This window comes from Mustela nigripes, chromosome 12 (assembly GCF_022355385.1).
Source record: "Mustela nigripes isolate SB6536 chromosome 12, MUSNIG.SB6536, whole genome shotgun sequence".
Classification (NCBI taxonomy): Eukaryota; Metazoa; Chordata; class Mammalia; order Carnivora; family Mustelidae; genus Mustela; species Mustela nigripes.
The window spans coordinates 83399761-83415558 of record NC_081568.1 but is presented as its reverse complement, the minus strand read 5'-3'; the positions used below and the strand labels follow the sequence as shown (position 1 = coordinate 83415558).

At 41.5% G+C, this 15798-nt stretch overlaps 1 protein-coding gene across 2 annotated transcripts in view; it reads right to left on the bottom strand.

Annotated features, from left to right (window-relative positions):
* Positions 1 to 15798, bottom strand: part of STK32A (serine/threonine kinase 32A) — a 132492-nt gene that overhangs the window by 88117 nt on the left and 28577 nt on the right. For both annotated transcript variants that reach the window (XM_059417858.1, XM_059417859.1), the window contains exons 3-4: positions 8536 to 8591; positions 6720 to 6871 (exon numbers count right to left, since the gene is read on the bottom strand). In XM_059417858.1, coding sequence (XP_059273841.1) covers positions 6720 to 6871; positions 8536 to 8591 — 208 coding nt within the window. The remainder of the gene's footprint in view (positions 1 to 6719; positions 6872 to 8535; positions 8592 to 15798) is intronic.

Below are 15798 nucleotides of genomic sequence, written 5' to 3'. Positions count from 1 at the left end.
AAATGAAAGTTACAAAGAGCCTGAATGGAGTCTCTATGGGAAACTCATCTGGGTTTGTTAACTGGCACTTACCAAAGTTAGGCCCCTCCCTTCCCACAGAGGCGGTGAGATAGGCCCTGTCTTCAGGTGTTAGCTGGAGCAAACAGTAAATTCTCTTGGCAGCCTTGCATTTTCTCAAGCAGGCAGGGTAAGGGGAGCTAGTGTCATCCTAGGGTTGTGGCCCTGAGCTATTTAATAAACGATGTTAGCATTTTGTTCAAGTGTTTATAGACCAAGTTTGAGGCCTGGGCAAGGAGATGGTTGAGAAGAGCCCGGCCAAAATCTGGTCAAGAGGGAGGCCCATGGTACTCAGATGAGCACTTCAAAGATGGATGAGAGAAGCAGAGAGTTGGAGTCAGAGAGAGGTTGGAAGAAGCCATGTGGTTGGCTTTGCCGGTGGAGGAAGGCGCCTTGAATCAAGGAATGCAGGTAGCCTCTAGAAGCAGGAAAAGGTAGGACAACATTCTTTTCTAGAGCTCTGGAAGGAACATAGCTCTGAGGACAGCTTCCTTGCAGCCTAATGAGATTGATTTTGCACTTCTTTTTTTAAAATTTTATTTATTCATTTGACAGAGATCACAAGAAGGCAGAGAGGCAAGCAGAGAGAGGAGGAAACAGGCGGCTTGCAGAGCAGAGAGCCCGATGTGGGGCTCAATCCCAGGACCCCGGGATCATGACCTGAGCTGAAGGCAGAGGCTTTAATCCACTGAGCCACCAAGGTGCCCCTGATTTTGCACTTCTGGCCTCCATAAGCATATGATGCTAAGTTCGTGGTTTTTAAGTGGTTTCATATTCTTTTGCTATGAAATTTGTAAAATTTATTTACAGTGAAATGCACAGATATTAAGTGTAGACTTAATGAATATTTACAAATCTATGCCCTGGTACAGGGCAGCAGCACAATCATGAGGATAGAGTATTTCAGCTGCTCCCAGAGTTTCCCGCATGCTATGTTCTCGTTAAACCCTGTATCCCATAGGTAATCATTTCTCTGATTACTTTTGTGTGTTTGTGAGCTTTCAGGACAAATGGAAATACAGGACAAAAGAAAATCATGTGCTAGCTATATTGTGAAAATAGCTTTAACTCCACGTACCACCAGTAGGCATTGTATGAAGCCACTAAGTTTATGGTAATTTGTTCCAGAAGCAACAGGAATACAGCTAATATAGCTGTTATTTCTATGTAACGTAATATGGATGTAATATGGGTATTTTTCATTTTCTTTAGAATGTCTGTATTTTCATATTTTATATAAAATGCGTATTTCATATTTTAAAAATTAATTAATTTTTTACAATTTAGAACAAACCCAAAGACTTCCTAATGGCCAGGCCAGCTCACTGGCAGGAGCACATGTCTACTCGGGAATCTGCTCCAGGGGTTGAGGGTATATTCTATTTGGAGTGAGGCCTCACTGAGTTTTTGTTTTAAGCCTCATTTTTTTTTTTAAGATTTTATTTTATTTTTTTAAAAGATTTTTTAAGATTAAGCCTCATTTATTTTTTTAAGATTTTTAAAAAAGATTTTTGAAGATTTTATTTATTTTTATTTATTTGTCAGAGAAACAGAGAAAGAGAGAGACCACGTGTGCACACAAGCAGGGGGAGCAGCAGGCAGAAGAAAAAAGAGAAGCAGGCTCCCCACTGAGCAGGGAGCCCGATGTGGGGCTCGATCCTAGGACCCTGGGGTCATTACCTGAGACTAAGGCAGCTGTTTAACTGACTGAGCCACCCAGGCTCAGTTGTCATTTATTAGGCACCTACTATGTGTGAGGTGTTTTAGAAACATATCCTTATTCATAGTAGTACCTTCTGCCCTGGGTCTTGCTGTTATCCCCAATTATGGAGGAGGAAACCAAGCAAATACACAAGGGAGTTTGGTCCATTCACACAGTTACCAAGTGGTGAAGCAAGGGTTCAGACTCACGTCCTTCTGACTTCAGGGCTCACCAAAAACCTGGAATGGGCCTGATTAAATGAGGGGATGTTTGTGAATGTGCAGGAAATGGCAGTGGTAGAATGGGGCAAGAGCAAAACCTGAAGCCTGGTGCCATCTCCATTCACTCTTTCCATTATTCATTCATTCATACATTCATTCATTCATTCATTCAGCAGAGATCTGTTGAATGCTTACTGTGTGCGCGAGGCATTATTGTGGGAGCAGTGAAAAAAATATACAAACATACCTGCCTCATAGAGTTGGTATTCTTGCGGGATGTAAAAGACAATAAAGAAAACAAGTTCCGTTTCCTCCCTAATTTGTAAGAGTCCTCTGTGAGGTCCATAGGAGGTGGGGATAGTGTAGCAGGAAATGCAGGGTTTTTGAAGCCAGACTTCCTGGGTTTGAGTCCTGGCTCTGCGAGTTCCTGGCTGTGTGGCTCTGGGAAAATGACTCAGCCTCTCTGAGCCTCCGTTTCTCTGGTGTAAAATCGGACTCATAATCCCCATCCACCTAAATTGTGAGGATGAGTAAATGAGACAACAGAGGCAAAACTCTGAAGTAACAGGATTCCGATGACAGGGAAGCCCTTCTTCTTTCTGTGGCCCTGGAGGCTACCTTGAGTTCTCATAGTTCATGATTCTTTGGAGAAACACTGGTGTGCAGTCCTCAATAATGGAGGCTGATTCCAGGGAACCTATTTGGCTGTGTTCAGTGGTCTGACAAGGACCCCCTTTTCCCAGTCCCGATACAGGTGGTCCTTTCCACTTACAACAGAAGATCTTGTCTTCTCATTTCCTGAAACCACACATGGGCCCCTTCTGTTCCCAGAACAAGAGACAAGGGAGGGGGCCGCAGACCGCCCTGAGGAACTGTGTGTGCAGCTGCGGGCTTAATCTCAATTAACAAAAGCCACCTGGGGAACCGGGCTCTGCTGGGCAGCACTGGGAGGGATTTGTTTGCAGGCTCTGGGTTGCCAAGGCTTTGTGAGCAGCCCTCAGGGAGGGACTCGCAGGGAGATTTTATTTGCTTTTCCTGGATGCCAGCCCTGTCAGGCAGCCTTTGCTTTATAACGCGGCCTACATCCGACGATTGTGTTCCCGAGTGGGGTCAGGTTCCCCGTGGCTGGGGAGGTTCAATTTTAATTCAAAATATGCTTTCACCCTTAACTCAGCTGGCCCAGACGAAGACACACACACACACACACACACACACACACACTCCCGTTCTACTTAGTCCTTCATGCCCTCTCACACTCAATACATTTATTATATTCTTTGATTAACAGCAGCCTCTCAAGGTTACTGGAAATGTGGGGTCCATCAGGGGGCTCTGCCCACTATTGCTCATCCCCACGTCCCCCCCACTCTGGGGCTGCATTACAGTGGGGGTTGCCAAATTCAGTAAATAAAAATACAAGATGCCCACTTACATTAGAAATTTGGAAAAGGAATAATTTTCAGATCAAATGGGTGCCGCGCAGTATTTGGGACATATACTAAAAACAATTGGTTATTTTTCTGAAATTTAAATCTAATTGGGTGTCCTGTGTCTTATCTGGCAACCCTAATGCCACCTTGTTTGTGTTGCTCGGTAAATAGAGCCACAAATGAGGGAACGAATGGGGCTAAGCATGATTAAAACCGGAAAACCAGAGGCAGCCATTTCTCTGGCCAGCACACACGGATGTGTTGGAAGTGGTTGTTTCAAGGTGGAAGCATTATGGAGAATTTTCTTTCTATGTGATTTTTCGGTTCTTCCAGTTGACTGCCATGTGTGTAGTTTTCACATAGCACATATGTATTCACACCTCTATACACACACACGCACACACACACCCCCCAACTTCTTAACATTAGTGTAAAACCTCCTTAAAAGAAACAGTTTGTGCTTTTCCTCAGCCTGAAAACCAGAATTTTCTGAATACATCCCTAGGAGTTAGCGGCATTTGGAGTATCCAGGAGAGGACTACTGACCTCACCAGTATGATAGAGTATGCAAGAGGTACGCGGAGATTAAAAAGGATTGCTGTTCCATTATTAATAATACGATGCTTCTTAAGAAAATTGGCGCATGACGCTTTGGGGATGTAAAGATAACTCTAGTTTAACTGAAGGCACAGGATCCTGATTAAATTGTACATAATGGAGGGGGGGAATCTTTGAGTCTTTGTTCTTTGATTTGCAGAATGAGGGTGGAAAACAAAAAATCACAAGCTCTTATAGAGAATGAGTAGAAGACTTGGCCCTCCCCCACCACACACACAACTTCCTGTGATGTTTTGAGGCTGAGTGTCACTGGAATTTATGTCTGGGGTGCCCACAGTGGCCCAGCAGGGATGGACATGTTCGGAATGCTACACCTTCGCAGAACAAGGAAGGAAAAGAACTCCCATTTATACGATGCTTGCTCTGTGTTGAGCATAGCACTGTATCTCATTTTGCTCATAAAAACAACCCAAGTTACACACATTAACCCCATCTTATAACCATGTGAGTTAAGAATGATAAAGATTCAGGCACCTGGGTGGCTCAGTGGGTTAAGCATCTGCCTTTGGCTCAGGTCATGATCTCAGGGTCCTAGGATTGAGCCCTGCATCGGGGGGTCCCTACTCAGCAGGAAGCCTGCTTCTTCCTCCCCCTCTGCTGCTCCCCCTGCTCATGCTGTCTCTCAAATAAATGAATAAATGAATAAAATCTTTTAAAAAATTATGAATATTGCTCACAGGTCACACCTCCAGAAGTACTGCAAGGTGCTCAATAGTTGAAGAGTCACTTACATTCCCTATGTTGTACTTACTAAGGCAGAAAGTCTTTATTAGAAGGAATCAATATGCTTTCTGACCATTTAAAAAAAAAAGATTTTATTTATTTATTTATTTGACAGATCACAAGTAGGCAGAGAGAGGGGAGTGGGAAGCAGGCTCCCCACTGAGCAGAGAGCCTGATGGGGGGCTCAATCCCAGGACTCTGGGATCATGAACTGAGCCGAAGGCAGAGGCTTTAACCCACTGAGCTCCCCGGGCACCCCTCCGACCATTTTTATCTCAAGATTTGAATGACAGAAAGTTTTCTGCTATCCTTGAAGGATGCCCTCTCTCACTCAGTTCTCAATGTGATGCTAGAATTAAGGTGGGGGCGGGTTTCTTCTCCCTCCTCTGTCACTGTTACTGGTGCCCACTGTCCTGTGAGTTCCATGTGAGAGGGAAGGAAGGCTAGGCTCTGTGTCAGGCTGTCACCAAGTCCCTATTCGTGGCGCACCTCGTATTCCCTGCATTGATACCAAATTAGCAAACGGCAAAATCGGTAGACACCCACTTTATAAAAAAAGCAAAACAGGAATAGACTGAAATCCATTTTGCATATTTAGTGATGAGCGACCAGCGGTGTGAAAGGGGGAAATGTGAAATGTGGAGTATGTCCTTCTAAAGGGTTCCTGGTCTTAAAAGGAGAGAGTGAGTCGGCTGAGCTTTGGAAGAAGGAGAATGTGACTTTGAACAAAGGGAGGATGTGAATTGAGAGAACCTCGTCATTGTCAGGGTGGAGAGCGGGGAGAAGGCAATCTGGTGATTGTGAAAGGTGGGGAAGAGAGCTGCATGGATGTAACAGTGCGTGGCAGTGCTGTGAATAGGCCACTCTGAGCTACTGATTAAACACACCGAGCGTGGGCCACAGTTAGACTCCACCGCGTCTGAGGAGGGCATGAACCTATTTCCGGGTCACACAGAGTCGTCTTTTCAACTCTGGTTGTAGCGTCTTGGAGCGAACTGTATATTAAGTGAACTGTATTAATTAAAAATGGAGGGAGACAGGTTTTATGCATTAACTCTTCCAGAAAAATGTCCCCAAACACACAGTGACATTCCAAGTATTTTTCCATTAGTAGTCTCTGAATAAAGACTTTTTTTTTCTTTTTTGCCTTTGCTAGTAGAAACTGCTTGGTATGCATATTTAAATAACAGTCACACTGAATTAGCTTTAGGAACAGGCTCTTAACATAATGGATGCATTAAAATGTAGAGGAAAATGAGAGAGCTGCATACAGCCCTCCACGCGTAAGAAAAGAGCAGGGAATAAGAGACAGCCAGTTTCTAGCCATTTACTAAGCCTTGGATTGTGATCCTGGCTTGGGGAGGAGACCACAGTTACCTAATGTCTAGCCACTGATCTGAGTTTAGCTCCGGCTCTATTAGAAGCTATTTGGTGAGAAAGGCAGCATCTGTCCTTTTCCAACTCCCAGGTGTATATTTGTGGACGCTGGAGAAGGCTGCTGCAAGGAATCCATGTCCACTGCCAGTCACTGTAGAGAGCAATGCTTTTCTGTACACGTTCCCAAGACCAACCTCCCCTCAGCCGCTGATGACCTACTTAGCACCCGATGTTGCTGCCCCACAACTAATGGTGGAAAAGTATCTAGTGAACGACAAGACATCTGAACTCGTTCTTTGTCAGCCTATTTAGCTGCCATGTTTTAAAAAATGTAGGGTCCTGAAGGACCAGGGAACTGTGACCAAAACAAAAAACAAAACAAAACAAAAAAGGCAAGATTTATTCATGACCATAAAACAACAATTCGTTTCATTTGAAGTCAAAGAAACCAAGGAGAACCAAAGCCTTTTGGGAAAAGCCTAACTGAAGATTTTGCACATGCACACCTGGAAATCCAGATGGGTTTACGGACCAGTGTTTGGGGGTGAAGGCAGAAATGGCTCCATTCAGAGAGCCCGTAAAAGCACTTACCACAAATTCACCAGGAAAGGGTGCTCCAGACCTTGCATGATCTGGAGTTCCTTGAAGACATTCCTCACTTCGTTGCGCTCCACACATTTCTGTTTGTTCATGTACTTCATTGCATACATCTTCTTGGTATCGTTCTTTTGCACAATGCAGACCTAATGGCACAAACCAGAGTAGGAGAGCAGTCAGGGAGCTGACAGATCACAGCTGTGGGAGACAGGACAGGAGGTGCTCAACAGCATGGCCTGGAGGCCTCCCTACTTGCAAATTCTCTGATGCTAAAGTTGCTGCTTAGCTCTGATTTCAGAGTAGAAAATCTCATTTTCTTCCCCCTGTACCGGGTCAGTTTGTGAATCTCTGCTTTCTCAAACAAGCCTGCCTGTTTTTTTGGTCTTTGGGTTTTGTTTAGACAGCATGCTGGAGAAAATAGCTGCTTCCTTGTCAGGAATTTTCCAACAACCAATGACACGCTTATTCTGATCTGAGTGACTGATAGGCGTGCGGCTGAACTGCCGAGCTGAACCACATGGCATCAAGAATTTCTCTTTACACCATAGTTGATAGAACCTAAAAGAACTTAAAGCACTGAGAAAGCACTGACCATGATGTCCATGTTTTGGGAATTCTTTTAGAGGGTCTAGATGTCTGATAAAGTGGACTGCAGATGATTTTAAAAGGTGAGTTCAGTATGATGTAAATATTCTCAAAGTATATCTCTATCAAGAAATTAATGATCAGGATTTGAATCTAGAAGTTTCTTGCAGAAAAATTAGCCTGGATCTATCTTTCATGGTAGATTTTTCAAAATAAAAACATGGTATAACTGGAGGGGAAGCAGATATTGGGCAGCTTCTTTTCCACATAAAAAGCACCTGGGTGGCTCAGTGGGTTAATCATTTGCCTTCAGCTCAGGGCATGATCCTGGGGTCCTGGGGTCGGGTCCTGCTGTGCAGCTCCCTGCTCAGTGGGGAGCCTGCTTCTCCCTCACTCTTTGCCCCTTCCCCTCCTCATGCTCTCTCTCTCTTTTTCTTTCTCTCATAAATAAATAGATAATATATATATATTTATATATATATATTTTTTTTTTTTTTTTAAAGAGTTAACTCTTACATTGACAGGATAAATGTTACCAAAGGTATGGGTACAATTAGCAACTGAGTCCAACATTTTGCAGTAGAGAGAGAGTCTTAAAAGAATTAATGAGCACGACACTGAAATAATTCTGAGAACAAGAGGTGTCCATTATACTACACAACTGAAACTGTAGTGAGCATTTTATTTTATTTTATTTTTTAATTTTTTTAAAGATTTTATTTATTTATTTGACAGATGAAGATCACAAGTAGGCAGAGAAGCAGGCAGAGAGAGAGGAGGAAGCAGGCTCTCTGTAGAGTGGAGAGCCTGATGCAGGGCTCGATCCCAGGACCCTGGGCTCATGACCTGAGCCGAAGGCAAAGGCTTTAACCCACTGAGCCACCCAGGCGCCCCTTATTTTATTTTTTAAAGATTTGATTTATTTACTTGACAGAGATCACAAGCAGGAAGAGAGGCAGGCAGAGAGAGAGGGGGGAAGCAGCCTCCCTGCTGAGCAGAGAGCCCAATGTGGGGCTCCATCCTAGGACCCTGGGATCATGACCCAAGCCAAAGGCAGAGGCTTAATCCACTGTGCCACCCAGGCGCCCCGGTAGTGAGCATTTTATGAAAAACCTCTCTGAGTTATCATTCCTTGTGGTCCCAGTAACTGAATAATCTGAACATTCTCAGACTTTGTTCGCTGAGCTACATAACCCTGCTGTTGGCTAATCATTTGGGTTCTCACCTTCCCAAAACTGCCTTTCCCAATGGCTCGCAAAATCTCGAAGTGGTCAAAGTTAACTGTAAAACAAAAAGAACAATGTGAAAGATTATCAGTTGCTTTTCAGTTGCTAATAAATAATGAAGATTAAGTGAAACCAGAGTACCCTGTTTAAAACAACATTCCAGATAACCTTAGGGTGCCCATTCATTTATTTAATAAACATTTCTTTTTTTTCTTTTTTTAAAAAAGATTTTATTTATTATATTTATTATTTATAAGTGTTTCTTAAACGCTTCTTACTCATTAATCACAGTTGGGGGATATAATCGTAGCAAAGTAAAAATGGAATATCTACCTTTACGGAGCCTGTTGTCTAGGCAGGGCTCCATATAGAGAGAGACACTTATAGATAAAATAGTCATAAATTAATGGACAATTAGAACTCCCACTAAATGTCAAAGAGAGAAGCCATGGGGCTCTAAGAGTACGTAACAATGGATTTCACATTAGTGGCAAAGTCAGGAGGAGCATCACTGAGCACTGATGATTATGGTGAGATCTGGTCCTAGAGAAATGGGACCAGATAAGAAAGATACCTTTGGCCCATGACCAGTGTGAGCGTGAACTTTCTGAGTGTTTTTCAAATGGGGTCAAGCCCCATTTGTGGGTTATGAAATAAATTGGGTGTTAGGAGACGCATCGAAAATTTAAACAAAGTAGAATATGTAAGAAAATAATAAGAAATGTCTCAACTGTAGGAAGAAATGTCTCAACTGCTTCTGAAACTTTATTTTGGTTTTACGTATGTGTGTAGGTAGCTATGGATTGGATCATGATAAAATATTTGGTATATATTTTTTCCAGGTGGTGGTCAAAATAACTTGAAAGACACTTCCATAAATTTTCTCTTAAGTTTCAAAGTGCTATACCCAAACCAAGGATTTCCTCACACTTATTACATGAGGCACAGTTCTATATTATGTACCACAGAGGTGTCAAAAAAATGACCAGGATTTATTTGCAAGTTCAAGATTTAATCTTGACCAAACCTAGTAACATAACACAGTGATTTCTCCACTAGGAGCCTAGACTAGAATGTTGCGATGACATTTTTAATCTTCAAGCATACAGCAGGTACCCAGAAAGCATGAAGTTCCATTGTGATATTAATCCATTTTGTGAACCATGTCTCTTTATAAGCCATTTTAAGCTTTCATGAAAATGATAAAAGATTAGATGCCAGGTGGCTAGTTCTACTAACGTAACTGCCTTGATTAATGTCTGGTCCCAGGAAAGTGGTAGGCCGGAAGTTTTAGAAAGAATTCATCTTATTTATGCATTTCTAGTCTGTTAAAAAGAGAACAGACTCCAGTCCAATATTGTGCTTTCTAGTGTCACTTCCATATATAATAATCAGCATGGGGAGAAAGCCGATCACAGATTAAAAGTGGCTGGAAGAGCTCTTATTCCATCCTTATAGCGCCCCCCCCCCACTTTTTTTCTTTTAATTCCAGGGTAGTTAACATACAGTGTTGTATTCATTTTCAGGTGTACAATTCAGTGATTCAAAATTCCTACTCAGTCCTCATCAAGGTAAGTGTACTCTTAATCCCCTTCACCTATTTCATTGAGCCCCCCACCAACCTCCCTTCTGGGAACCATCAGTTTCTTCTCTAAAGACTGTTTCTTTGCTTGTCTCTCTTTTCTCTTTGTTCATTTGTTTTCTTCCTAAAATTCCACATATGAGTGAAATCATACAGTATTTGTCTTTCTCTGACTGACTTATTTCACTTAACATTATGCTCTTTAGATCCATCCATGTTGGTGCAAATGGCCATATTTTGTTCCTTTTTATGACTGAGTAATATTCCATTGTATATATGTACCACATCTTCTTTGCCCATTCATCTATCGTTGGATCCATGGGGTGCTTCCATAGCTTGGCTATTGTAAATAATGCTACAGGAAGCCTAGGGGTGCATATTATTCCTTTGAATTAGTGTTTTTGTCACCTCTTCAGTTTAGTTTGTTCCTATTTTATTATTTTTGGTGCAATTGTCATGAAATTTTTACATTTCTCTTTCTGCTGCTTCATTATTAATCTATAGAAATGCAATGTATTTCTGTACATTGATTTTGTATCCTGTGACCTTACTGAATTTAATTATGATTTCTAGTAGTTTTTTGGTAGAGTCATCTCTACTTTTCTATATATAGGATTATACCATCTGCAAATAGTGGAAGTTTTACTTCTTGCTTACCTTGGATGCCTTTTATTTCTTATTCTTGTCTGATTGCAATGGCTAACACTTCCAGTACTGCAGTGATTGAAAGTGGTGAGAGTGGACATCTTTGTCTTCTTCCTGACCTTAGAGGAGAAGCTCTCAGTTTTTCCCCATTGAATATAATGTTAGCTGTGGGTTTTTATATAAAGGCTTGATTATAATCACATATGTTCCCTGTAAACCTACTTTGTTGAGGTTAAATTATCATGAATGGATGTTGTACTTTGTCAAATGTTTTTTTCTGCATCCATTGAAATGATCATATGGCTTTTATCCTTTCTCTTATTGATGTGATATATCACACTGATTTGTGAATGTATCCAGAGAATAAATCCTATTAGATTGTGCTGAATTAATTTTTAACATACATTGTCGGATTTGATTTGCTAATATTTTGTTGAGGATTTCTGCATCTATGGCCATCAGAGATAATGGTCTATATGTCTTTTTTTTGGTTGTGTCTTTACAACAAAATTGTAAATTTGGGTTTTGGAATCAGGATAATCCTGGCTCCACTTACTGTTCCTTCTTAAATGTCCAGCAACAGAAACAGTAGTTAGGAGGGGGAAGCTCATGGAAATCACAGTGAGACCTCATAACTCAGACAAAATGAGAAAGAGATGAAGTCAGAATTATGGATTATTTTATCAACACAAAACCATTTGTATTAGAGGCATATAGGATTTACCAATTGGGCTGGGTATCAAATAGCATATCCTCTGTGTACTTTGATCAATGAGTATAGTATTAACCAGCCGATTATTTATGGTTCCAATGGGCCTGCAGCCTGTTTTTGTCTTAACTATAAGCTAAGATCAGTTTTTATATTTTTAAAGGATTATTAAAAACAAAAATATGCAACCATATAAAAGTCTGTAATATTTACTAGCTGGCTTTTTACAGAAAAGTGTGCCAGCCCCTGAGATGAAAAGTACCGTTTTTGGAGACAGACTACCTGAGTTCACATCCCAGCTCCCACAATTAATAGTTGTATGATCTTGGCAGTTTACTTCTATGTTCTGTTTCTTCATCAATGAAATGGCATGGAAATAATATACATCCCATTGGATTTAGAGGAAGATGAAATGTGTTACCATACATATAGTACTTAGAAAATGAACGGGTACTAGCTACTTTCACTAGTACTCCTACTACCACGTCTTAGAGAATAGACTAATTCAGACTCCCAGTAAATACCATCATAAGCTGCTGTCATAACACATGAATATTATCAGCCAGCATGGGAAAAAATGGTGGTTGTCTGTCATTTCTCCACATCTGGGGTTTTTGGTAGTCGATGGTGTGGTGTTTTTGCAGTGTTTCCTCCCATCTCAAGCACAGTTAACCTTTATTGCATTAACTTGTTGTATGTTGTCCTGTATCTTGTTATACAACTTTGTTTCTGGTTCATGGAGAGGAGATCTGGTGCCAAGATGACATAAAGGTCTTCTAGAGATACTGCTAGACCCTGGCTCTGTGTGGGGCCTTGTAGGCAGCGGTTGAGTGTTGAGAGAGCAGAGCCTGGTTCTCACTTCCACTGACAGAGCTGGCCTGTATATTTGGCCTGTGGAAGAACAGACAGACCGAAAAGCTGAAACTTTCAATATCCTTATCTGCTTTGGCGTCTTGCTTTCACATGTGGCTGCTCACCTCAGTCTTAGAAAACATCCTATCAGTCTGGTGTCCTTAAGCTTGCCCGGAGGTGTATTAGGTTAACCGCCAGAGTTGAGTGGGTCCTAATGTTATGATACAACTTCAAACATTTTTTAAAATATCTAAACTAAATACCACAAAAAGGCTTATTTTTGAGTTTTTCTTTGGGTTAAGTGCACATTCTCCACAAATCAACCCGACGCAGAAATTCTATATGCACAAGAGATCTGTTTATGTGTGATTTGGTATGCATTTCATTTAAAAAAAATATTTTATTAATTTATTTGAGAGAGAGAGAGAGAGCACAAGCTGGAGGGTGGGGTAAAGGGAGAAGCAGACTCCCCGCTCAGCAGGGAGCCCAACATGGCCCTTGATCCCAGGTCCCTGAGATCATGACCTGAGCCAAAAGCAGAGGCTTATTCGACTGAGCCACCTAGGACCTGGTGTGCATTTCATTTTTATATCTCATTTTGTCCTCATGACAACCTTATGGCATGTGTAGCTAGGGGTGCTCCAGCTCAGAGAGATTAAATAACTTGCTGTGGGCATCACTAGTATAGTGATTAAATGACCCTGGGGTTAGGTTCTGAAGACAGAAAGTAGGGTGGAACCTTGGTTAGTCCATACAAACAACAAGTGAATATCCTCTAGAAAGGTACTGCTCTGAAAACCAAAGGAGTCCTTCAAAATTTCCCACAGAGTTTTGTCCTGCGTAAGCACTGAATGAAGCTCATGAATTGCATTTAGGTGCTCTTACATAGAAAACACTGAAATACGAACATCACACTCAGCTCACTGGCAGACTGGAATTGTTAGTCACGTGGAAAATAAAAGCAACCGAGGGGACAGTGGGTTGACTGGTATCACAAAACCACCCAAAGCCTGAGTGCCCAAGTAGGTGGCGCCAATCATCTAAGTCTGCTCAGGTACAGTCAGGTAAACTCAGTATACACCTTTCCGGTTCTGGACCCAGGCTCTTAGCCCCTTCCTTCCTTTCTTTCTTTCTTTCTTTCTTTCTTTCTTTCTTTCTTTTTTAAGATTTTACTTATTTATTTGACAGATTTCGAGTAGGCAGAGAGGCAGGCAGAGAGAGAGAGGGGAGGAAGCAGGCTCCCTGATGAGCAGAGAGCCCAATGTGGGACTCGATCCCAGGACCCTGAGATCATGACCTGAGCCGAAGGCAGAGGCTTTAACCCCCTGAGCCACCCAGGTGCCCAGGTGCCCAGGTGCCCCTTAGCCCCTGTTTCTGTAGCCATCTTTACGCTGTCACTACTGTCTATCCGGCCATCCCAGAGGCAGAATCAGGGGAAGGAGAGTGGGATTTCTTTGCCTCTCCTTTTAGAATCACATGGGTCAAATCCGCTTTCCCCAAGTCTTTCCCTAAACTGAAGCGTGATGACTGTGGCATGTGGTGCTTGATGCTTTTTCTTTCCTTTGTTTGGCTTTTCTTCCCATCTCCCCAGTCTCAGCATTCTTTGCAGTAAACAGAAGGAAAGGGGAGACTCTTTTTAGAGTTAGTGATACCACCCTGCCACTTGGAATTTGGGAGAATAGAAGGTAAACCAGACTCTTCCCACCCCCGCCACCTTTTTTTTCTATGGTTGAGGTAAAAATATTTGGAAAATATTTTATTTTTTCCTATTAAAAAAAAAACGATTGCTGCCTAAGTAAATACCAAATCATGACCATATGCACAACTGTGGAGAACTGCACTTCTTGGTGTTTATGTAAATCTTTCTATTGATGAGGGAACAAGGACAACAGCTGTGTGTCCCCAGCTGTAAAATGGCGCTAATTAAACTTGACTCACAGGTGGTCTTGAAGATGAGCTTCTATACACCAGAAGTATAATGTCCGGCTCAATGAAAACTAAAAATTACAAATGATAACACACAATTATTCGAAGAAAATTGAGACTTCTTCCCATTCTAAATTTTTAGTTGCATTCCCAGAAGGCAGCCTCTTTGAACAAATTCTGTGTATTCTTTAAGAGAATTTTTGATAGCAGGAGCAACATACAATCATTCCTATAGGAACATAGATTATAAGCTCTTTCTATACAGTTACATTCTCCCTGTTCCTTCATATATCATGTACAAATCTATAGCTAATTATTTTAAACAGCTCTTTCATATTATATTGTGTAGAATGTCCCATACGATTTTTAGCTTTTTGATGGCATTTCAAAGATGGTTTAATTATACCCTGTTATGTGGAAGACTAGTACAAACATCCTTGGTCAGCTTTTGTGCAAAGGCTTGTAAGCTAGCTCTGTGAAAGTAGAAATGCTGTTAAAAAAAAAAAAAGGAGTCTGTGAATTTTCCAATTTAATAGACACTGTATTTCGCCTCTCAAAGATGCTGCACCAAACTCCTCTACACCAATAGTATGGAATAGTGACGTTCTATCCACCAGCTGACAGGTGAAGAAAAAAATTAATTATTGATTTAGTTTGTATTTCTTAAATGATGAGTAAAACCTCATATCTTTGTATGTGTATTGTTTCCAGAGAGCTGCCTATTCATAGGTGTATGCCTGTTTTTAGTGAGTTATTAGCCTTTTTGCTTTGCAAGTGTGTTTAAAATGTTACATAAATTAAGTCTCTCTTGAGCAAATCTTAGGAATATTTCATCCAGGCTGTCCATTTGGCTTTTAACTTTAAACATTTTTAATAGTGTAGAAAACTACAGTGTTACATTTGCGTCTCACGTAGTCAAATTTTCTGTAGTCAACTGTATTATTCTTTTCCTTTGGGGCCCCCTGGGTTTATGTCTTTCCTAGAAGGGCTTTTTTTTTTTACTTCAAGACTGTTAAAGGCATGTACTTATATTTTGACCAGGCGTTGTTGTCCTGCTGTTTTAGTTTCCCCAACCTTTCTCTGCTTAAGTTGAAAGTTAAAACAATTGTTAATTTCCTTGTATGTGGCCACGCCAGTGGGATTAATAAGAAGTGGATCCTTTTGGGGCACCTGGGTGGCGCCTGGGTTAAAGCCTCTGCCTTCGGCTCAGGTCATGATCCCAGGGTCCTGGGATCAAGCCCTGCTTGGGGCTCTCTGTTCAGTGGGGGGCCTGCTTCCCTCTCGCTCTGCCTGCCTCTCTGCCTACTTGTGATCTCTGTCTGTCAAATAAATAAATAAATAAAATCTTAAAAAAAAAAAAGTGGATCCTTTTGAAGAGCTTTGGGAGAATATCATCATAAAGCAGGCTCTCCATATTTTGCTTAGGCTGGTAAAATGCCTTGCTCATGTAACACAATGTTAGATTCCAGTACTGTTCGGCTTCAACTGATGGCACATTAAGCCAGTACGTTCTGGAGTACCAAGATAAATTCTTCAAAGAATAATACT